The 22783-nt window shown below is 34.9% G+C and overlaps 1 protein-coding gene and 1 pseudogene across 2 annotated transcripts; one reads left to right on the top strand and one right to left on the bottom strand.

Moving 5' to 3' along the window:
- The first annotated feature begins 645 nt into the window (after positions 1–645).
- LOC114386512 lies at positions 646–2141 on the top strand (annotated as a pseudogene).
- Positions 2142–12807: 10666 nt separating this feature from the next.
- LOC114387311 lies at positions 12808–19437 on the bottom strand. 2 transcript variants are annotated; one of them, XR_003661291.1, is made up of 3 exons: positions 18965–19437; positions 18816–18884; positions 12808–13055 (listed from the first exon to the last, which is right to left on the bottom strand). XR_003661291.1 is itself a non-coding variant. In XM_028347466.1 (3 exons), exons 1-3 carry the CDS (start codon positions 19124–19126, stop codon positions 12916–12918), a joined length of 351 nt encoding a protein of 116 aa, XP_028203267.1. In that variant the 5' UTR covers positions 19127–19435; the 3' UTR covers positions 12808–12915. The 2 variants fall into 2 exon arrangements, 1 of the variants encoding a protein (XP_028203267.1); XM_028347466.1 differs by having other exon boundaries at positions 12808–13035; positions 18965–19435.
- Between the last annotated feature and the right edge of the window lie 3346 nt (positions 19438–22783).

The following is a 22783-nucleotide window of genomic DNA, read 5'->3' as shown; positions in this document are numbered from 1 at the left end:
TAGTAAAATAAAATATATTTTTTCAAGTACTTGATTTAAAAAAATTATTAATGTTAAATAGTAATCTGAAAACACCTAAAAAACTTAATTAAATCATTTCATTTTAAATGAAATATATTTTGAAGATAATTTTATTAAATAATATAAAAGTAATTGAGATTTACATATATCACTCTAAGACCAACATAAAATGATTTTTTTTTCCCATAAGATCGAAGGAATTGCTTTTTTAAACTCTCAAATGTTTGTAAAAACAAGTATTTATTCTCATAAAAAACAAGTAATTATTTCTCTAAAACAAATGGAACTAAACATATACTAAAATTCCAGCTTTGTTAGATTAATAAACTGTTAATTTAATTCTGTAGAGTTTTCACTTAATCATTTGTTTGTAACATCATATAAATTTACAATGTAATTGAAAATTAGAAATAAAAGCAAAAATAATTTATAAAAATAGAAACAACATTTAAAATAAAGGTTTAATTATTGTAGTTTACCTTTTTAATTTCTAACGAGTGTGTATAGTTAAAATGATTTAACACAGTTAAATTAAATTATTGTTACTAGTACCTTGGCTCTTTCATATATTTTCCAGGACTTTAGATTTTGTTGCTCTTCTCATACCGCAGCCACCCAGAAACAATGCGAGCAGGGTTCAAGTACTTGCTCACGTACTTGGTCTCTCAGGGAGAATCTGTTTCTTCCATTGTTGATATCTTCGGCATTGACGAACAGAACATTCTTGAAGCCAACGAGCTTTCTGCTACCTCCATTATTTTCTATTTCACACCGATTTCGGTTCCTTTGAAAACAGAGCCACCGGTTGGAATACAAAGAGCAACGACCCCCCCGGAGGATTCCCCGTTGCCACCACCGCGTCCTGCTCCGGCGGAGGACAGAGATTCCGACTCTTCCAAGAAATGGGTTATTGTTGGAATCGTGGTTGGAGTTGTTGTGTTGCTTATTTTAAGTGCTGCTCTGTTTCTTCTCCGTTTCTATCAACTGCGACAGGTGGAACACCCGTCGCTGCCGCCGCCAAAGGCTTTCTCGGGTTCTGCCACCATGAAGGCGACTATTCCGATGATGCACTCTTGGTCTGTTTCTTCTGAAGGGGTTCGTTACGCGATTAAGTCGTTGAGTGTGTTCGAGTTTGAGGAGTTGCAAAAGGCAACGGGGTTCTTCGGTGAAGAGAACAAGATCAAGGGTTCTGTTTATAGGGCTTCTTTCAAGGGTGATTATGCTGCGGTTGAAGTTCTCAAAGGTGACTTGTCGGGTTAGATTAACCTTCTTAAGAGGATTAACCTCTTCAACAGTATAAGGTTGTCCGGTTTTTTTGTCTACAAAGGTGACACCTATCTTGTGTACAGGTTCGCGGAGAATGATTCTCTTGAAGATTGGCTTCACAGTGTTAACAAGAAGTATGAGAATTCCGTGCCTTTGAGTTGGGTGCAAAGAGTTCATATTGCTCATGATGTTGCTGACGCGCTTAACTACCTTCATAACTATACAAGTCCTCCTCATGTGCACAAGAATTTGAAGAGTGGGAGCGTGCTTTTGGATAGGAATTTTAGGGCTAAATTTTCAAACTTTGGGTTGGCAAGAGCTGTGGAGGATCAAGGGGGTGATGGGGGGATTCAATTGACAAAGCATGTGGTGGGGACTCAAGGGTACATGCCACCTGAATACATTGAGAATTGTTTGATTACTCCAAAGATGGATGTTTTTGCGTTTGGGGGTGTGCTTTTGGAGCTTCTTTCAGGGAATGTTAAAGAGAAACTTGGGGGTTTCATGGATCCAGATTTGAGATATGAGTATCCTTTGGAACTGGCTTATTCCATGGCAGAACATGCCAAACGCTGTGTTGCAAGGCCACAGATTTCTGAAGTTTTCATGATTTTGTCCAATATTCAATACTCCACGTTGGATTGGGATCCATCTGACGAGCTTGAATGGTCTAGATCTGTTAGCCAAATCTCTGACCGTAGATAGATGATGATGATGAGCTTGGCATTGTGGTATTGCTGCCCAATTGCTTCAACGGAATAAGAGATTCTTTGATCTTGTGTTTGCAGAGTTTTCTTTTGGCCTCGTTTTGTATCATATGGATTGATTGATGGCTGCTACTACAAATTGAAGTTCACACTTTCACATTTCAACATGTTATTCTTTAAGATAATTAATGATCCAACAAATGATATTTTATCATTAGTGAGTGATATCAAATGCCAATACAGAGAAGAGCCAAGTTCCCGAAAATAATAATTTAATAATATTAAACAATTTTAACGGTAAGAATTTATTGGGAATTAAAAAGTATATAGAGGCTAAAAAAACTACTTATTAATTATAGGGACTAAAATAGATAAGTTTGGAAACTATAAGGATTAAATGGGTAATTAAACCTAAAATAAATAAACAAAGCATCATACTATATTGTAATTATAACTATTATTAATTAATTACATGCAATACTAATATAAACATTTTACGACAAGTATAGGAAAAATAAATACTATCAAAAATTTAAGCATAGGCAAAACTGTAAATACAGTGCAAAGCATAAATCAATTATTTACAACAAATATTTTATTGGATAAAATAGTCGACGACTGAAGCACCAAATAAGGATTAAATCCACCTATTTTTAAAGTATAGAGATTAAATTTGCTAATGTGAAACTACAAGAAATATAACCAAATTTGACCAAAAGTAAAATGATCAAAAACATATTTTACCTCTTTATTTCAGCCCGAGACCTCTCTTATAATGCAACAATCTTCTGAGACATCTTTGAAATAGTTTGAGCTTAAAATTACTAAGATAGATTGTCTACTGTCTGAAATTAAACTATTGTCTAGTTTTGCAAAGTTTTGTTCCTATACTTATTTTCAATTTTTTAGGTGTTCCAGGAATCAGTGTTTCATAAATTTTACTTGTTATCCTATATTTTCACATCTAGCTAACTCATTTTTGAAGTCAAATTTTTAAGAAAAACAGTCCATACAGCCATAATAACCAGTTTAATTTCGTGACATTTTAGTCCTAAAATAAAATTCCTTAAACTTGTCTTGTCCATATACTATAAAACTCTAATTTAGGTGAAATTTAAGACTAAGTTTTGACATCCAAAGAACACATTTTTAACCTTAAAATTTCAAGAAAAACAACACATCATACAAGTCCAGCCAAAGCAGTAGCTATGAATTTTGAACATCAAAATGACATTCAATGAAGCTTAGCTTCCAAAGACAACAAGATCCCCTTACCTTGATGAAGCTGGACGAAAATGGCTTAGATGAACAAGGAGCTCAGATCCTTGATATCTCAAGCTTCGAAGAATGAAAAATGAAATTTTGGAACCAAGAATGAGAAGCTTGCACAAATTTGGTAAGGAAAACAAGAAGAGAAAGAAGATTAAGAGCCCCTTACCAAAGCTTTGATGGAAGAAACCTCAAGAACACCTTGTATGAAGCTTAGAAGAAGAAAGAAATTGACTCCTCTCCCTCTTGGTGAACTCATGCAAAAATGGTGAAGGAAGGGTTCCAAATTGATTTTTAAAGAAACAAGAAGATAAGGCTTAAGGCTTTACATTGACAAGCTTAATTGAAAACATAAATGACCCATGACCAGCCATGGTGAACGTGCCAAGCCATGTCATTTAGGGTTAGTGTTGCTTCTGAAATTTTAACCAAAAATGGCCAAAGTAGGTTTAAACCAAAAATGGTAAATCCTATCCCAATCCCCTAGATAGACGTGTTAACCTTCCTTGGATTCTATGTAATCAAAGTGGACCTTGCACAAAGTCCACTCTCACAAAGCTAAATTACATTGTCACTCAGTGTATAGTGTAATTCTTTCGAGATGCAATTTTAAAGAAAACACATACACCTATACACTGTAATTCTTTAATATAGTGTATAGTTTTCATATCTTTGCCAAGCTATGCTAAACAAAACACATACACCTATTGATTATATCTATGTAGCACGAAATCAAGACTTAGAATTATACAATCAATAAATTAAATTCATACATTCACAAAGTAAATTTACAGTGTGAACTTACACTATCTAGTCTTTCACAGTGTAGGAAATAAAGTTTAGGTGAAGTTTCAGAATCTTGTGAAATAAGGACATCATTTGAAAGAATTATATTTTCAAAATAATCTTCCTTTGATCTCCCCTCTAAAGACGAATGTCATTATAAAAAAGTTGGTTATCAAAGAAAGTAACATCCATACTTACAAAAAAAATGATTTTGGATCAAAACATTTATATCCTTTTTGGGTTGGAGAGTAACCAATGAAAACACACTTTATAGCACGTGGGTCAAGTTTTCCGTTCTGCTTATGTTCATGAACAAAAGCAGTAGAGTCAAATATTTTTAATGGTAAATCAGCTGAAATGCGTGCCATAGGGAAATACTCTTTAAAAACATGCAAAGGAGTTTGTAATTGTAAAACTTTGAATGGCATGCGGTTAATTAAGCATGCAACAGTCAAAACAGCCTCACCCCATATATATTTGGGAACTTTAGTAGAAAAGAGTAAAGCCTTGGCCACCTCTAAAAGGTGTTTATTTTTTCTCTCTGTAATCCCATTTTGTTGGGGTGTATTAACACAAGAACTATGATGGGCAATCCCATTTTCAAGAAAAAAATTTCCTAGAATCGTGTTAAAATATCCCCTCCCATTATCACTTCTAAAGACTTGTATATTAGTTTGAAATTGATTTTGCACCATTTTAAAGAAAATTTTGACAACTTTTTCAGCTTCAGATTTTTCTTTTAATAAGTACACCCAACAAAGTCTAGTGTGGTCATCTATAAAAGTGATGAACCATTTTTTGTTGGAAAGTGTTCTTATTTTATTTGGACCCCAAACATAATTGTGAATAATAGAAAATGGTTTTGATGGATTATAAGACGATTGCACAGGAAAAGAAGTACGATGATGCTTTGCAAATTCACATATTTCACAATGAAGCATTGAAGGGTCTTTATTAACAAACAACTTGGGAAATAGGTGTTTTAAATATCTAAAACTTGGGTGGCCTAGCCGAAAATGCCATAACATGATATCCTTATTATTTGAAGCAAAAATAGATTCAAAACAGGAATTCATTGATTGTGATTATTGTCTTGATCCACATACATCCTTAAAGAGGTAGAGTCCTCCACTCTCCTTAGCACTGCCAATCGTCCTCCACGAGTTCAAATCTCTAAACACATAATGAGAATGAAAGAAATTAGCTTGGCAATTTTTATCTTGAACTAATTTACTCATAAACAATAGGTTGCAAGATAAGTTAGGAACATGCAAGACATTTTGAAGAATAAGTGTTGGGGATATGACAACACAACCTTTTCCTGCAATGGCTAAAAAAAGCCATCTGCAATCTTAATTTTTTGGTTACCTGCACAAGGACTATATGAAGCAAAGAAACTAGACTCTCCCATCATATGATCGGAAGCATCGAAATCAACAATCCAAGTAAAATTGGAATTGACACTAAGGAAAGCATATGTTAAAAAGTTACCCTTTTGAGCTACAAAGCAAGAAGAGTTTAAGACTCCAGAAGTTTGTACAATTGGTCTAATTGTTCCTTAGTGAAAGGAAGTGGACATGAGGGAGATTGCTTCTCTTGGTCAGACGTACTAGCTTGAAGTGCACGACCGTCACTTCCTCCTTTCTTTCTCCAATTTGGAGGCTTCCCATGAATCTTCCAACAAGTTTCGTGTGTATGCCATGGGTGCTTGCAATGATTGCACCATGGTCTATCAGATTTTTCTTCATCTCTCTTTCCCATTGAGACATTGTCATACCCTAATTTTATCTGGGGATGATCATTTGCAAACATTTGGATCCTTTCCATCTGAATTGAGTTGCTTAACACCAATTACCGTGCATTTCAAAGGGTTTTGCGATGTTTCGAAAGAAAATGGGCAAGAAACTCAAGCTAGGGGCAAAATGGTCCATTTTTGGAAATTCCTCAGCCCCTGGGCCCACTAGATGACTTGGGGGAGAAGCAACCAGCTCGCCTGGGCAAGTTGGCGGCAAGCTCCTCCCCCTATTTTGCTATAAATAGGTGTGGGAGGCTGAGGAGAAAGGCTTTAGCTCCCTTGGAAAGCATATATATTTCACTTAAAATTAGTGAAAGGAAGAAGAAAGAAGAAAAAACAAGGCTGAAACGTTTCCGAATCGCATCCGTAATCGATTCTTACAGCATTCGTCGTTCGTTTTTCATTCGTTCATCGTTCTTCATCCGGTTACTACTTGCTTTAAGGATTTGAATTTGATTTATGGACCCTTAGGGGTCCCCTTCATTGTTTGTGCATCTTCATCTCCTTCTTCGATCATCGGTGATCTTTTTCTTTGCTTAAAGCGAGTTTCTACCGATCGTTCATGCAGTAATCTTGTTTAATCACCATAAAATAAAATTCAACCAATCGTTTGTATTGTAATCTCACTTAATCACCGTTTAAATGAATTTCAACCAATTGTTTGTGTTGTAATCTCACTTAACCACTATTTAAACAAGTTTCGACTGATCGTTTCTGTTGTAAACTCTTTTCATCAATGTAAAATAAGTTTTAACCAGTCATTAACGCCACAAGTTATCTTACTAAAGGGGTTGAAGATTAATGAGCCAAAACCAAATAAAACTAACTCATAAACTTCTTCATTTCATCAAAAAATCAAGAGATCGTTTCAAGGTCCAACGCCTTAAACGATTCTCCCCTTTCAAAAAAATCAAGAGGTCATTTCAAGGTCCAATGCCTTAAACAATTCTCCCTTTTCAAAAATCAAGAAGTTGTTTCAAGGTCCAACGCCTTAACGATTCTTCGCCTTTCAAACTCGAGAAGATCGTCTCAAGGTCCAATGCCTTAACGACTCTTTCTCCTCTTTTCAAAAATCGAAAGATCGTTTCGAGGTCCAGCGCCTTAAAATGACTTTTGTTCGCAATTTAAATTAATCTTTCAAAAAAGATAAAAACAACTTAACCAACGTTTAGTTCTTAAAGAACTACGTAGGTATGATTTTCTCATCACAATTGAGGAATACATAGGAGCGAGGGAAACACCCTTGTCGACCCTAAAAAGTAAAAAAAAAGACATAAAAAGGACAAAAAATTAAAAATATATAAAAAGGGAAAATAAAGATAAAAGGGAAATAAATAATATTGAAATCATGATTTGCACACTTGATTAGAGGTAGGGAAATAAATAATATTGAAATCATGATTTGCACACTTGATTAGAGGTTGTTGTCCCTTATGAAGGGCGCGTGGGGTGCTAATACCTTCCCCGTGTGTAAACAACTCCCAAACCTTCATTTTCAAAATATGCAAACCTTCGACCTTTTTCATTTTTGGTTTTTCTGACGTTTTCCTTGAATAAACGTTGGTGGTGACTCCACGTGTTTTCCTTCAATGGAAGACGCACCCCTTGGCCCATGCGAGAGACCTTTTCGCGCCCCCGCCGGAGGGCAGTGATGTAAGCTCCATTCAGGCTTGTAGGCCTAGGATCTTCTTCATCAATGGATTCCTTTGCTTTTTGGAAGATGAATGACAACGGAATGGAGATGGAAGAGAGAGAGGAGACGCCACTTCAAGGAGAAGATGAGTCTAGAAGAAGCTCACCATCATAGGATGCCATGGATAAAAGCTTGGAGGAAGAAAGAGATGAATGAAGGGAGATGGAGAGAAGAGCACAAAATTTTGTGCTCTAAAAGAGCTCTGAAATCTAAAGTTTAATTTTCAAATGATCAAAGTTCCAAAAAATGCACACACATGACCTCTATTTATAGCCTAAGTGTCACATAAAATTGGAGGGAAATTTAAATTTCTATTCAAATTTCACTTGAATTTGAAATTGAATTTGTGGAGCCAAATTTTGGAGCCAAAATTTCACTAATTATGATTAGTGAGTTTTAGCTATGGTTCAGCGCACTAATCCAAGATCAAGTCCAAGATTCTCCACTAAGTGTGCTTAGGTGTCATCAGACATGTAAAACATGAAGGACATGCACAAAGTGTGACTATATGATGTGGCAATGGGGTGTAGCAAGCAAATGCTCACCTCCCCCTCTAAAATTTAATTGGATTGGGCTTCTCCCAATTTAATTAAATTTATTTCCAACCACACACATCAAATATTCACTTAATGCATGTGAAATTACAAAACTACCCCTAATACAAAAACTAGTCTAGGTGCCCTAAAATACAAGAGTTGAAAAATCCTACATTTCTAGGGTACATTACCTATATTATGGAGCCCTAAATACAAGACCCAAAAATAATGAAACCTTAATCTAATATGTACAAAGATAAGCGGGCTCATACTTAGCCCATGGACCCGAAATCTACCCTAAGGCTCATGAGAACCCTAAGGACTTCTCTTGCATCTTTAACCCAATCTTCTTGGAGTCTTCTATCCAATGCCCTTGTGGGGTAGGATTACATCATTCCCTCCCGCTTTAAAAGGATTTGACCTCAAATCCCGAGGTTTTTGAAACTCTGGGCTTTTTTCCTCAACACCCCCATTTCCTGGGTATCTTTGCATGAAGGAACATGGTTCCTCACCAACTCAATGAGTGGTGCTACAAGTATAGAAAAATATGAGATAAATCTTTTGTAAAAGTTTGTTAAGTCATGAAAGCCCCAAATTTTTCTTATACTTGGTGGAGTGGGCCACTCAGGAATGACCTTTATTCTCTTAGGGTTCATGGGAACCCCTTGATCACTATTTAAAAAATTAAGAAAAGTAATACAATAAAACATACATTTTTCTGTATTTTCATGTTGATTATTCCTATCAAAAAGTATGACAAACCTAAGGTGTCCCATATATGTACCTAAGTTTGTATTGAAACTAAAATAAGAATAAACCTACCTAATGAGTCCCTATGTACACAAATCATGAAGATGTTGGGTGCACAAGTGATTTTACAAAAGAGGGTTGCACCACCCAAAACATTCATTATGCCACCTATTTTAGGGATTTTATGCCTAATAATACCTATTTTGGGCACCAACAAAGCACAAGGATTTAACCTCTTTCGAACCAAACCCTCATCCAACAACTCCTTTACTTGAGGAATAAACTCAAGCCTAAGAGGTGTCGCAATGCTAACAAGTGTCTTTTCACAAAGAAGAAAATGTGGAGGTTGTCTAAGAGGGGAAATAACTTTAATATTTGTCTTTATTTCAAAATGTTTTTCCTTCATACCTAACCTCTTGGAGGAGACACTTGCTTCCTTACACTCCTCCTTAACCATTAAAAGTTGTCCGTCTTCTTGTGGGTAGATCTCTTCACTAGATTCTTCCCTTTTTGCTTCTTCACTTTCACTAGAGGAAGGAAGAGTAGTAGTCTCATCTTGGCTACTATAAATGTCTTGGCCCCTCATTATCATGGTTTTCTTGGTGGGGCATTGAGAAGTAATGTGTCCTCTTCCAAGACATTTAAAGCACTTTATAAATCTAGTCTTCTCTTGCATACTAGCTTTAAGGGGTTGCCTTTCTATTGTCTTCCCCTTATCATCTTTGGGCTTAGAAGGTGTCACCCCTAAGATGCCTTGACCTTAGTCTTTCTTTGGATAAGAGTGAGAGCCATAAGATTTTGAAGTAGAATTCCTTTTAAGTTGTTGCTCAACCCTTATTTCCCAATCTAAGTTAGCCTCTACATTGTCCTTCCCATGGAAGTATGGGAGGTTAATGTTAGCCTCTTGAGGCTTTCTTTCCTTTTCTCTCATATGGGGGTGAGGTCTAAGATGTGACCTATGCCTTCCTTCATAATAATCACGAAGTTCTTCACTTAGACTCTTGCAAGAGTTATGATTACTATAGGAGACATATTTTTCTTTTCTTAATTCTTTTAGTATTTTCCTTCTTTCTTCTTCCCTTATTTGTTCCCTCTCATCTTAATTTATTTTTACCCTCTCTTTTCCTTTTTCTTTTCTTTTTAGTTTTTCTTTCCATAACTTGAGGGAACTCAACTCATCTAAGATTCTAGATAGAGGGTCCTTATGACTAGTACCCTTGCCATTAACACTAGATGAATGATGACTCATGTTGGTTCCTAAGTTGTGGTTCTTTCTTGTTGGAGGTTTGTAAAAAAGGCAAAAGCTAAGGTTCTAAAAGAACTCAAGATAAATGTGATAAGAAAGAAGAAAGTACTATGGAATAACAAGATAAACTAGATGTGGCTAGTAAAGAAAGTAAACTATGAAAGTAAGTAAGAAATTAAAGTAAAAGAAATGTAAACTAGGCGGATCCTAAGAGTGTTTGGATGACCTCATTTAACGTTACCAACAAAATACTCACTATCCTACGAGAAAATTGCCTAAAATTATTACACATAAATGGAAGTAGGATAACCTATTGGAGGCTCCCAACTTACTTCCAATGAAAGGTCTTTTTGTTACAAAATTTGAAAGCAAAGCAAATTACCAATTACAAAATTACAAAAAAAAATTCTCAATTGTGGTGATTATTCTCTCTTTGGTGTTTCACTCAATTTGGAGTGTTTCTTAGTCCAATAGCTCTTAAGGTGGTTGGCCCCTTGCTTCTTGACTCAAATTCTTCATGGGATGACACCAATCCTCCTTTTCAATTCCCTATATGGCAACTCACAAGCAAGGAAACAAAAAGACAAGCAATAACCAAAGACAAAAAAAATGAAATGAAAGCTAAACTAATAGAGTTTTAACAAGACAAATTTTCAAGGATTATTCAACAATTAAAGTAATGAATAGCATACAAAAGCAAGTTAGGACTCAAAGAGAAACCTAGAATGACTCTAGAGTAGAGTAGAAAAAAAAAAAAAAGACTCAAGAAACCTCTAGTTTTGACACTTGTTTTCACAATAATTTTCAATTGAAATTTTAGAACTAGGATTGGTATAAAATAGGCACCAATTATAGAACAAATTTTGAGTCAAAACAACAAGTACACTTCCCTTTCACTTCTATTTTTCCTGGACGCTGATTTTTCAGTCAACTTGTGTGATTTTTATTATTTTTTCCTTTAATCCAAATCGCTTAGTTATTTTTTCATAATTTTTTTCCAGATGTCTAGAAAATTCAGTAAATTTTTTTATCAAAACACGTAGTGAGCAATTCCCAGTAATTTATACAAGTTTGTATGTTCAAACTGTCAGCACCAGCGATTTCAACCTAGAAATCAAGAGTAGTGTTTATGTTGCTTAACGCTTGGATAGTTACAATTTATGTTTTCTTATGCTCAATTATCTTGAATAACACAATTCAAGAGAGCTTAAGACTTATTTTGATTCACAAATCCAAGCACAACTCAGCATCACAACTCAACTTCATCATAGGCATCATGTAGGAAACTTAGAAAACAAAAAAAAGAGTTCAACAACAAGACTACTTCTAGGAATTGATTTAGAACATGTTATGAACTAAATAACATACATGAATTAGACTCAAAATTCAAAAGATAGGTTAAGAATGACAAGAATACATGAACAAATGTATCTAGAATTCAATAAACAAAATAAAAATTCAACACAAATTTAGAACATAATGTGACAATTACTATGACTAAACATGACTCTAAGACAACATGGATTAAGTGATTTACACTTAGATTTTGGTGTTTTTTTTCTAATCAATATTTTGGAAGAAAATTTAGATCTAAGGTTCAGCAAAAGAATATTATGAATGAAAAATGATAGAACCTAAAATCAACACATAAACATGATTCAAGAGTAGATCTACAAAATTCGAACCATAGAAATACAAGAACAAGTGTAGATCTAAGATTTAATCGGTTTATTTTTTTGAATCTACTCTAAACAGCACCAAACCGCAAGACAATGGAGGATATGCATGGAGAATAAGATAAAGAACAAGGAATTAAAGAGAATTCACCGAACAAAAAGATAGAGGAGGCAAAAGAACATCACCTAGATAAAGATGCTCTTGATACCGCATGATGTAAGCTACATTGGAGCTTGTAGGCCTATGATCTTCTTCATCAATGGATTCCTTTGCTTCTTGGAAGATGAATGGCAGTGGAATTCAGAAGGAAGAGAGAGATGAGACGCCACTTCAAGGAAAAGATGAGTCTAGAAGAAGCTCACCACCATAGGAGGCCATGGATAAGAGCTTGGAGAAAGAAGGAGATGAATGAAGGGAGAGGAAGAAAAGAGCACGAAATTTTGTGCTCTAAAAGAGCTCTGAAATCTGAAGTTTAATTTTCAAATGATCAAAGTTCCAAAAAATGCACACAAATGACCTCTATTTATAGCCTAAGTATCACATAAAATTGGAGGACAATTTGAATTTCTATTCGAATTTCACTTGAATTTGAAATTGAATTTGTGGAGCCAAAATTTCACTAATTATGATTAGTGAGTTTTAGCTATGGTTCAACCCACTAATCCAAGACCAAGTCCAAGATTCTCCACTAAGTGTGCTTAGGTGTCATGAGGCATGTAAAATATGAAGGATATGCACAAAGTGTGACTATATGATGAGGCAATGGGGTGTAGCAAGCAAATGCTCACCTCCCCCTCTAAAATTTAATTGGATTGGACTTCTCCCAATTCAATTAAATTTATTTCCAACCACACACATCAAATATTCACTTAATGCATATGAAATTACAAAACTACCCCTAATACAAAAACTAGTCTAGGTGCCCTAAAATACAAGGGCTGAAAAATCCTACATTTCTAGGGTACCTTACCTATATTATGGAGCCCTAAATACAAGGCCCAAAAATAATAAAACCTTAATCTAATATGTACAAAGATAAGTGACTCATACTTAGCCCATGGACCCGAAATCTACCTTAAGACTTATGAGAACCCTAAGGCCTTCTCTTGCATCTCTAGCCCAATCTTCTTGGAGTCTTCTATCCAATGCCCTTGCGGGATAAGATTGCATCAGGCAGGTTGCAACAGATGTTGAACATTGACTTGAAGCGAGTTGGAGAAACCTGTGGTGGCTAAGTCGTTGGTGCTGCCATCTGGGCATGCCGCCATTAGGGAAGAAAGAGAAAAACCCTAGATTGGTAAACCTTGAGCTGTTGATACCATGTAGAAAGTAATAGGGAAGACTTTCTTATTTTTTCAAGCAGTAAAAATAATGCTTATATAGAAATATTACAATAAAGTCTATTCCTTGATTCAAGGAATAATAAAGGAAACAAATAATAGCTAATAATGATAAAGATCTTATTTTAAAACAAAGTAAATCAAATCTATGATTCATCTAATATAGGAAACTGCAATATCTTCTATTAATTACTATAGTATTCATTTCCTGTAGATGTTCCATATATTCTTGAAATATGTAAAAACACTATAGTGATCTATCTATATGTTCTCTCTCCTCCTTTGACAATTTATGTAGGAGTACTATGGTAGCTAACAAAGGGGTTATTCTTAACAGCATTGATAATCCAAAGGTAATAAACTTCTAATACTTTTTGAATGCTCTAACAATTTGTAAATACTTGGAAAATTTTTGTATATTTTGTATTCTTGAGTCTGTACTTGCTTACACTCCATATGTATAACTATTATGCAACTTTGATGGTGAAGGGCGATCTTAAAAAAAGTATGGATAAAAGTAGTGGCAAATATGGTACTTCTGGTAAGTATCAGTTGAACTCATTTCTTGTTAAAATTTTGACAAACTAGTGGCATTACACACTTCACATTTTCACTTATTCCGACTTTAGTAGGAAATACAAATGTGAGAAAGGCATTGGCTGATGTAAGCAATGTTCAAGAAAACTTCACAACAACTGTTGGTGTTGCTAGCTCAAAAATGAAGAATCTTTTTTATGTCGGATAGAGAGAAACTTACAAGGGAGGTGGTAGTATTTAACTGTTTTAATAGAATTTTGTAAGTTATTTTTGAAACTCAACTTATCTTGTACATTATAAAGTTATAAAAAAGATGAAGCATACATTTGTTTTTCTCACATCCCAGCCAATACAAAGACTACTAACTATTGATGACATTCTTTTGTGAAATGTTTTGTTTTGGAATATTATGATAGATTGATCTTTAATTTAATATCTAGAGGCAACCTAAACATTTTCACCTATGATTTTGTTAGAATATGTAGAAAATTTATCATAATATTTTCATTGTATCTTAGAGTGGTTACGGTTTTCAATTTCATGTTTCTGTTAGGAAGTCCCACATTACTTGCCAAAATTTTCAAGACATAGCTTATATATCTGTTGGGAAACTTCACTTTGTGTCAATTGGTTTTAAACTGAAATCTAATAGTTTCATGAATTTTTTCCTTATTTAATTTAATTAGGATTAAGAGTCTAGTATAGTATAAAATAGGGGTTTATAAAAGTATTTTGTATCATCTCATATCACATTAAAAGTTAACCTTTCTCACAATCACACATGATATGAACTTAGTTTAACCTATTTACTTTAGTTATATCCACCCTCTTGCCCCAATTCACCACCTTCCCATTGCTATATGGCTACATTGGATGAAAGATTTTTCTTGCTTTGGTTATATCCGCATGTTCTTTCCATAAGTCTGGCCTAATCATGTGTTTGTCTTGATTTTGTCTCAAATGTAGTTGCCTTCTTTTTTTTTATCCACAAAAACAATAGTATATTATATTAGAAAAGCAGTACAAGGGGTATTGCTGTATATACAAGTTAGCACTCTAGTATGCAAAACTATGGTTCCTTAATACAAGCTATATAGCACGAATTAAGAAACCATAAACTGACTGTAAAGTTAATCACAGATCAGTTCATCAACTATGTACTACTACCCCTTGTTTACAAAATCCCCCGTTGATAATACTTGACCAGTAGTGGAAAGGTATGTCAAATCCTTTTCTGAGGTTTGTTAGCCAAGTCCAACAAAATAAATAAAGCATCCTCCATTAATATATTAACGTTGAAGCTGTCATTTGAGAAAATGATCCTATTTCTATGGTGCCAGACGCACCATGTTAGGGAGATCCACCAAATCTGCCAGCGTTGCACCCAAATACCAGAAAACCTGCAAAAGGAATGCTGGAGGAAATGTTGTCTTGGATTCTGCGGGAGAGCTCTGACCATGTTTATCTAGGACATCGATTCCCACCATAACGATAAGATTTTGTGACAGCTGAAAAACAAATGAGCTGCCTTCTCTTCCTTATTTTTGCAGAATGGACATAAGTTATCGTTAATCTCTATATTCCTCATATGCAAATTGTTCTTAGTAGGCAACCCATCCCGTATTAATTTCCACGCAAAAAAAGAGGCTTTGCTTGGGATTTTTAGTTTCCATAGTTCTTTAAATGCTCTGTCCTGATTCTCATCTCTTGAGTCCTTGTCAAGCAACTTATATGCATTACTTACAATATATGTCTCGGTTGAGTCTCCCTTCCAAACCCACTAGTCTTGTCAATGAGAATTGATGGTGAGACCTTGTATTTCCTCCAGAAAGTTGACACCCATAACTATTTCAGCTTCGAAAAGGAATCTCCTCCACTGCAAGTTCCACTCCCATGCTGCATCTGAAATGGTCCCTATCTGTTGGATATATTGATTCTTCTGGTTCGAAATGAGGTAGAGTCTAGGGTACTTTTCCATCAACGAAACACCATCTTCCTTCCACCCATCCTACCAAAATCTCACCTTTGATCCACACCCAACATTCCATTTTATTCCACTTTTAAACTAGCTCCCTTCCCCCAGCCAAATGATAGTTGGAATGCAACCACCACTACAAAAAAAAAAAGCATTTTTCCGACGGCCAAAATCCCTCGGAAACATTAAAATCTGTGGCTAATGGTTAATTTCTGACGAACAAAATCCATGGAGAAAAAGGTCATAGGAAATTTTAATCGACGGATTTTTTCTTATCCGTCGGAAATTTCTGACAGAGAAATCTATCAAAAAATCCGTTAAAAATTTCCAATAGAAAATTTCTATGGGAAATTTCCGCCGGTATATTTTCAACAGATTTTCCATCGAAAATTTCTAATGGATTTTCTGACTGATTTTATCACGGGAGAGAATTCGCTCCCAATTATAGACTTTGCGTCTACACTAACATCGAGGCCGAAAGGTATTGGGCTGAATGGAAATAGGTGTGCCCAACCAAGTTCGCTTTTGAACTGAAAACCTCCTACAAAATAGAGATAGGGGCTTTGCTTGTATATTAATTAACATAATGTGTATATGTTTAAAGTTTTAATAGTAACTGATATTTTATTAACATGTACTTCAATATTTGCAATCAAATTAAGCATCACATTAGTATAGTCATAATTTTATTTTTCTTTTTAGAAACCGTGTTGAAAAAATATTACAAATAATTAGTTATTTTGCAGAAAAAATGTTAAACGAAGAATGCATATGTTTACTTGTGTATAGAGAATTCACCGTGCCATATACCTATTAAAAAAAGAGATTTGATTCTACGTAGATAGCCCAAACTATCACAAAATGACTATTAAAAAAAGAGAAATTAATTACCTTTTTCACAACGAGCTAATATATGATTTTTTTTATAATCATGAGACAAATAAGAAACAAATAAATAAAAATATGAATTTTTGAAAATTGTTATAAAAAAATTATCATATAATATAATATTAGCGTAAAAAAAATTGAAGTTGGTGATAAAGGAAACTATACATAGTAAACAAAGGATACATAACTTGACTCTGGAGTTTTAACAGTAATGAATTTATAAATTTTATATATCTTTTTTTTCTCTATAAAATGGTACAACATTCTCTAAAAAAAGGCTAATAAGACTAATATATTGTATAAATTTCATTTACATTTCAAATTAATATATTGGCATAATGGTGTTTTTAGTACCATGGTTGGTGTATAGGGCTGGAGATTGAAATCTCACCTTCAATACTTCATCAACTTTTACCTTATATGCCAACATCTTTGTCAAACACGTTTGCAAGCCGCCACTGACTTTTTAGAGGAAGACTAAAGGAAGAAATTTCAATGGAAAATAAATTGGGGACCTTCATTTAGTGTGACTGAAATTTGTGATTTCCAAATTGGTGAGAAGACCAAAATCAGAGTAGAATTAAACCGACAAAAAAGAGGTTTTTCTTATCCATTTGCCACTTATGTTACCTATTCTTCTAACTCTTTCGACAGGGACAAAATGAAATGGACAATAATCAGATTTTTTCTTCTTCTTTAATTTACAAGAATAAAAGAAGACATGGTTTTACCCCCAAAAGGCCACAATTACTATAAACACAATACCAACACATCAAACAACTCAGGTACCATGATCAATGCTCCCCATTTTCTAGCTAGCTCAATCATTGGAATAAAATTAAGAAATCATTGGTATATATTCTTTAGCCTACTTTTATTCCATTTTTCTTTTCTCCCAATACATTTACTAAGATCATCAAAGGAAACTTATTCATTCAAGAATCAACTTTCTGCTTTAGCACGAGTAAATACCTTATGCAAAGAAATTAAAAAGGAGGTCCAAAGTTTGCAAGTTTAATTTGTCAACCCAAAGAACAAGAACAAGATGGAAGTAACAAACTGAAAAAACAAATATAAACAACAGCTTCTACATATCCAACCTGCAACTTCACCTATCATATAAAAATCATATATAGATATTGTTGCAGGCTCCATGAAAACTTTAGCATGTATTTACCATGTATTAATTAATATAGTATGCATTATGATATATAGCTCCACTAACAAAAAGCACAGTGCTGAAAATTCATTTTCTTCCAATCACTTAGGAATCTGTAGGCTAGTCTGATACATTAAAATTATATGCTTAACTAGTGATTTGCTCATTGACATGCAAAATTTGTTGACCTCAAGCTGGTCCCCATGCATGGGGAACATCCATATCATGTTTATTGGAAGAGAAGCAAATTTACTCAAACTTTGTCTACATTTTCCTAAAATATGCAATCCACATATATCTATAGCTACTTAGCTAGTCGTCTCTGAAAGTGGTATAAAATTTCATGCAATATTCTAATATATAGTTCTACAAATATATAAACCGAAAACAGTTCAGTAATAATACCAATAACAAGAGTCCAAGTAGCATGTCCAAAATCAAAAGTCCATAAAGCTCTGCTAGAAGTTCATTGATGTTGACTAACCATGTATATAGTCCACATAGATTTAGATAGATAAACTTGATTTGAGGACAACTACTACGTATTATTCTTACATTACCTGAAAAGAATACCGATAGATTTTTTTTTGAAAAAGGAAAAATACACTAATTATTGGAGTACAAGGATATTTCGTGTCCTTCTACATTTTGAAGTTGTGTTCAAGCGATTGCAAAAACAGGGTATGCATTAAACTTAATTACACTTAATGGTTGAAAATATTGATAAACTCATTACTGCATTACAGAACAACATGGTAACTTTTATAAACTTGCACATGTAGCCCCTGCATACCAATCTAAAATCCCTAACCCATTACTCATTTGAAGTTACCATGTTCTATACTATTGTAATCTTTTGAAACAGATTACTCTTTCATTGGTAAAAAAAAAAACTAAATGATTCAACCCAGAATGTGAAGATGAGTATCAGACCTATGGTTTTCTCTTCAGTAGTTAACTATATTCCCAAAATAACCAGATTCAAAGAAATTTAGGAACACAAAACATGGTTAAGATGAATAGCTATTTCTAGATAAGCAATTAATCAATCTTACACACGGTTGTTATCAAATTTTCGAAATAAGATGCCGCAAATCATGAATACACTACACAAATTAACAAAATTACCTTTGTGTGAATAATATAAAGAGAGGGAATGAAATATCATACCAGTCGCGGGAAGGGAGGCTGTCCTCCTTTGATCTGAAGTGTATCCGTGGAAAACAATGCCTGTATTTTCTATATTTGTTGGAATAATAGAACTCAGTATTTGAGAGAGACCAAACGAATTTCAAAATCAAACAAAAAGGGGAACTAACAGGTGACGACAGCCACGAAAGCAACTTTGCAGCAGCTAACGCGAAGGTGGTGCGGCGTGTGCGACAACGACCTGGTGGCTGCAACAGCGGGGGGATGCGGACTCGGGGCGTTGAAGAGTGAGTGAGATTAGAGTCAATGTGAAGTGAAAAAAGGGACGGCATTAGGGTTGCTTCCTTATCTTGGGAATTATTTTCGACAAACCCAAATCCATGGGCCACAATCCATTGATAACAAAGGTTTTCCAAAGGAATGCTTTTTGTCGGAAAATTCCGTCAATAACATAAACATTTTCGACGGAATATTATTTGCCAAAAATTTCCGTTGGAAACTAATACTTTTCCGACAGAAATGATTCTGTGGGAAGAATTCCGTCGATAAGTGCCATTTTTCTTGTAGTGCACACAGATTCTGCTGTGCTCCTTCTAACCTCATCCAAATTCTTCCATCCTTCATATTTTGAATTCATGCACATGAATGATATTATATTTAATTTAACATGCCCTTTCACACAAGGGACATTTAATCTTGAAAGCACATCAAATAATGTCAAATTTTACTTATTAATTTGTCTATTATGTCTCTATCCTTCTATCTAAATATAATTTCAAAACCACTTAAGCTAATGGGTAAAAGCAAATGAATGATGTTATATTTAAGTAATTTAGCTTTAGTCTTGATGAGTGGACAATGTACAAGCCCACCTTACCATGTGTTGAAACTTAACATTCATTTAGAAGAATGGGGGCAACAAGGATTTGTAGCTGTTAAGAACAGAATGAACTTCCTAGCATTCGAGGCCTAGGTGCCTCCTAAGAAAAAGGTAAGGGAAGGAATACTCTATTATTGCTTAACCATTTTGAGTACATTGTTAGTATTTATAGAACATTCAAGCTGCTATTCATCTAACAATTCCCTAATGGTCTGATGGCATATTGCCTTGGAGGAATGAAAATTGCAAGACTGCAAAAAGCAGGATAATCCTAACGGATTGGTACTCAACAGTCGACAAAGTGATTCCAGGAGCGCCACTACTCTCAAGAGCACTACTGCCAGCTCATCCTCTGCTCCACTACTTGCTCACAAAGTCTCTGAGGTACTGTGGTTTGTGAATTTCCCTCTTTAGCCTTTGTCCTTCTCCCTTCTTTGTCTCGTAGCTTGTTTCTACATTCCCCTGTTGCTTCCTTGCTGCTTGTTGCTCTATGTCTGCTTCTGCTGCCTTTTCTGCTTGTGTTTTTCTACACTTAACATCCCCTAGCACTTCCAAAATAACCTTGTCCTCAAGGTTATATTCGGCCTTTAATTGTGCCCAAGGCTCCCATGATGTATCTTTCGGCAGCAAGCTAGCCCATTGCACGAGGACAAGTAAGTCCTTGTCCTCCCTTAATTGAATCCACTTAGTGTCAAGGATGACCAGAGGAGTAATGAGGGGTTGGTGTTCTTCTGACAAGGGTGGCAGACTGAGAGGGGCCTCCTGCTGAGTGGTGAATGGTAGATATGGCTTGAGTAGAGAGTAATGAAATACAAGGTGTATGCTTGATGACTCCGACAAGTCAAGCTTATAAGCCACAAGTCCTATCTTTTGCACAATTTGAAAAGGGCCGTAAAATCTTTTAGCCAATTTGGAATATTGACTTCCAGTGGCCGTTGACTGGTGTTGAGGTCGTAGTTTGACCAAGACCTGAGTTCCTACTTCAAATTGGACATTGCGTCTTTGCTTATCCGCGCTCTCCTTCATTCATTGCTGGGCCTTGATTATTTTCTTTGTCAAACTGGATAGCAAGGCATCATGCTCAGTCAACCATTTGTTGGATCAAGTGGCCTCGGAATAATTAAGAAGGGTGGGTTGAATTAATTATGAACGTGTCTTGACTAATTAAAAATTTATTCTTCTTAATGTTACTAGATTCAATTAGGCTTTACTACCAAGTTATAAGAAAGTAAAGAACAGAAATAATAACTTAGACAAAAGTAAAGCAGAAATAAAAAGTACACAGCGGAAAAGTAAAGAGTGTAGAGAAAAAGAAGACAAACACAAGATTTATACTGGTTCAGCAACAACCCGTGCCTACATTCAGTCCCTAAGCAACCACTGGTTCTTGAGATTTCCAATAACCTTGTAAAATCCTTTACAAGCAAAGATCCACAAGGGATGTACCCTCCCCTGTTCTCTTTGAACAATCAAGTGGATGTACCCTCCACTTGAACTGATCCACAGGAGATGTGCCCTCTCTTATTCTCAGTATTACAACCCAAGTAGATGTACGCTCTACTTGTACCACAAAGGATGTACCCTCCAATGTGTTAAGACAAAAATTCTTAGGCGGTTAGTCCCTTAAATCTTTGTAAGGAGAAACAAAAGATATCTCAGGCGGTTAGTCCTTTGAATCTTTTGACAAGAGAAGGAAGGAAGAATCAAAAGAATTCTCAGGTGGTTAGTCCTTTGAATTCTTCTCGCAAGAGAGAGAAGGAATGAAGAAGAAGAATAGAACAAGTTTTTGGCCAAGGAACTTATCTTGAATAAAGAAAGTTTTGAACAAAAACTCTTAGAAGAATGCTTTGAATGAATGAAAGAAATCTGAAAGTTGTTATTATAAAATTTGTGTCATGGTCACATATTTATAGTCATTTGATGACTCAAGTTAAAAGTTTATAACTCTTGGCAATTTCTTCAAAACTAGTCACTTTTTAAAAGTTGTGACTCTTTTGAAAACTAGTCACTTTAAAAGTTGTGACTCTTTTGAAAACTAGTCACTTTAAAAGAAGTTGTGACTCTTTTGAAAACTAGTCACTTTAAAGGTTGTGACTTTTGAAAAATCTTCAGAAACTAGTCACTTTAAGAATTGTGACTTTTGGTAATTTAATTTTCAAAATAAGTCATTGGTAATTGATTACCATTGTAGTGTAATCAAAACCAACGTTTAGAAACACTGATAATCGATTACAAGTATTGTGTAATCGATTACACTAGTTTGAAATGATTTGAAAATGTTTTATCACAAGTTGTGACTCTTGAAATTTGAAATCTAACATTTTAAAACATTGGCAATCAATTACATGCTTATGGTAATCGATTACAGCTTTGTAAATTAGTTTGAAACGAATGTTGGCTACTGGTAATCGATTACTGCCTTCTGGTAATCGATTATCAGAGAGTAAAACTCTTGGTAAAAGATTTTTCTTTGAAAAATTCTTTTGAACAAAATTGTGTTATTCAATATTTTGAAAAACTCTTTTAATATTTATCTTAATTGAGTCTTCTCTTGAATCTTCACTTTAATCTTGATTCTTGAAACTTGCTTTGATTGAACGACTCTTTGATTCTTGAAACTTGCTTGACTCTTGATTCTTGACTTAAGTCTTTGGCATCATCAAAATAAACTTGGAAAACATTGCTTCCACACCATTCATCAACTGCCGCCACGTTGGAGTCTCTAGCGAGGTAATGGGGAATGTTAGGGGGCTTCTTGCTGAAAGTGATTTCATACGGCGACATACCAGTGGCAGAGTGTATGGACGTGTTGTACGACCATTCAACCCATACTAAGAAGCACCCCTAGGTTGTCAGTTTCTGGTGGATAAATGCCCGGAGATATTGCTCGATCACGCGATTCATCACCTATGTTTGGCCGTTCGTCTAAGGATGATACGCCGTGCTCATCTTGAGCTTAGTGCCACTGAGCTTGAAAAGTTCCTGCCAAAATCAACTCATAAAAAGGGGATCATGATCGAAGACAAGGCTTCTGGGCATGCCGTGAATCTTTCTGGTGGTCTCCATGAATATCTTAGCCACTATAGTAGCAGTGCAATGCGTTGGAAGT

Source organism: Glycine soja, chromosome 15 (assembly GCF_004193775.1).
Source record: "Glycine soja cultivar W05 chromosome 15, ASM419377v2, whole genome shotgun sequence".
Classification (NCBI taxonomy): domain Eukaryota; kingdom Viridiplantae; phylum Streptophyta; class Magnoliopsida; order Fabales; family Fabaceae; genus Glycine; species Glycine soja.
This window is presented reverse-complemented; position numbering and strand designations above follow the sequence as displayed.

What these genes read in the sequence shown, in the direction of transcription:
- LOC114387311 (XM_028347466.1), bottom strand. Translation starts at nt 19,126, where the DNA reads ATGCCGTCCCTTTTTTCACTTCACATTGACTCTAATCTCACTCACTCT. An exon ending in TTTCGTGGCTGTCGTCACCT is followed by an intron (nt 18,885 to 18,964) that starts GTTAGTTCCCCT and finishes CAACAAATATAG; the next exon opens with AAAATACAGGCATTGTTTTC. An exon ending in AGCCTCCCTTCCCGCGACTG is followed by an intron (nt 13,036 to 18,815) that starts GTATGATATTTC and finishes TTACCAATCTAG; the next exon opens with GGTTTTTCTCTTTCTTCCCT.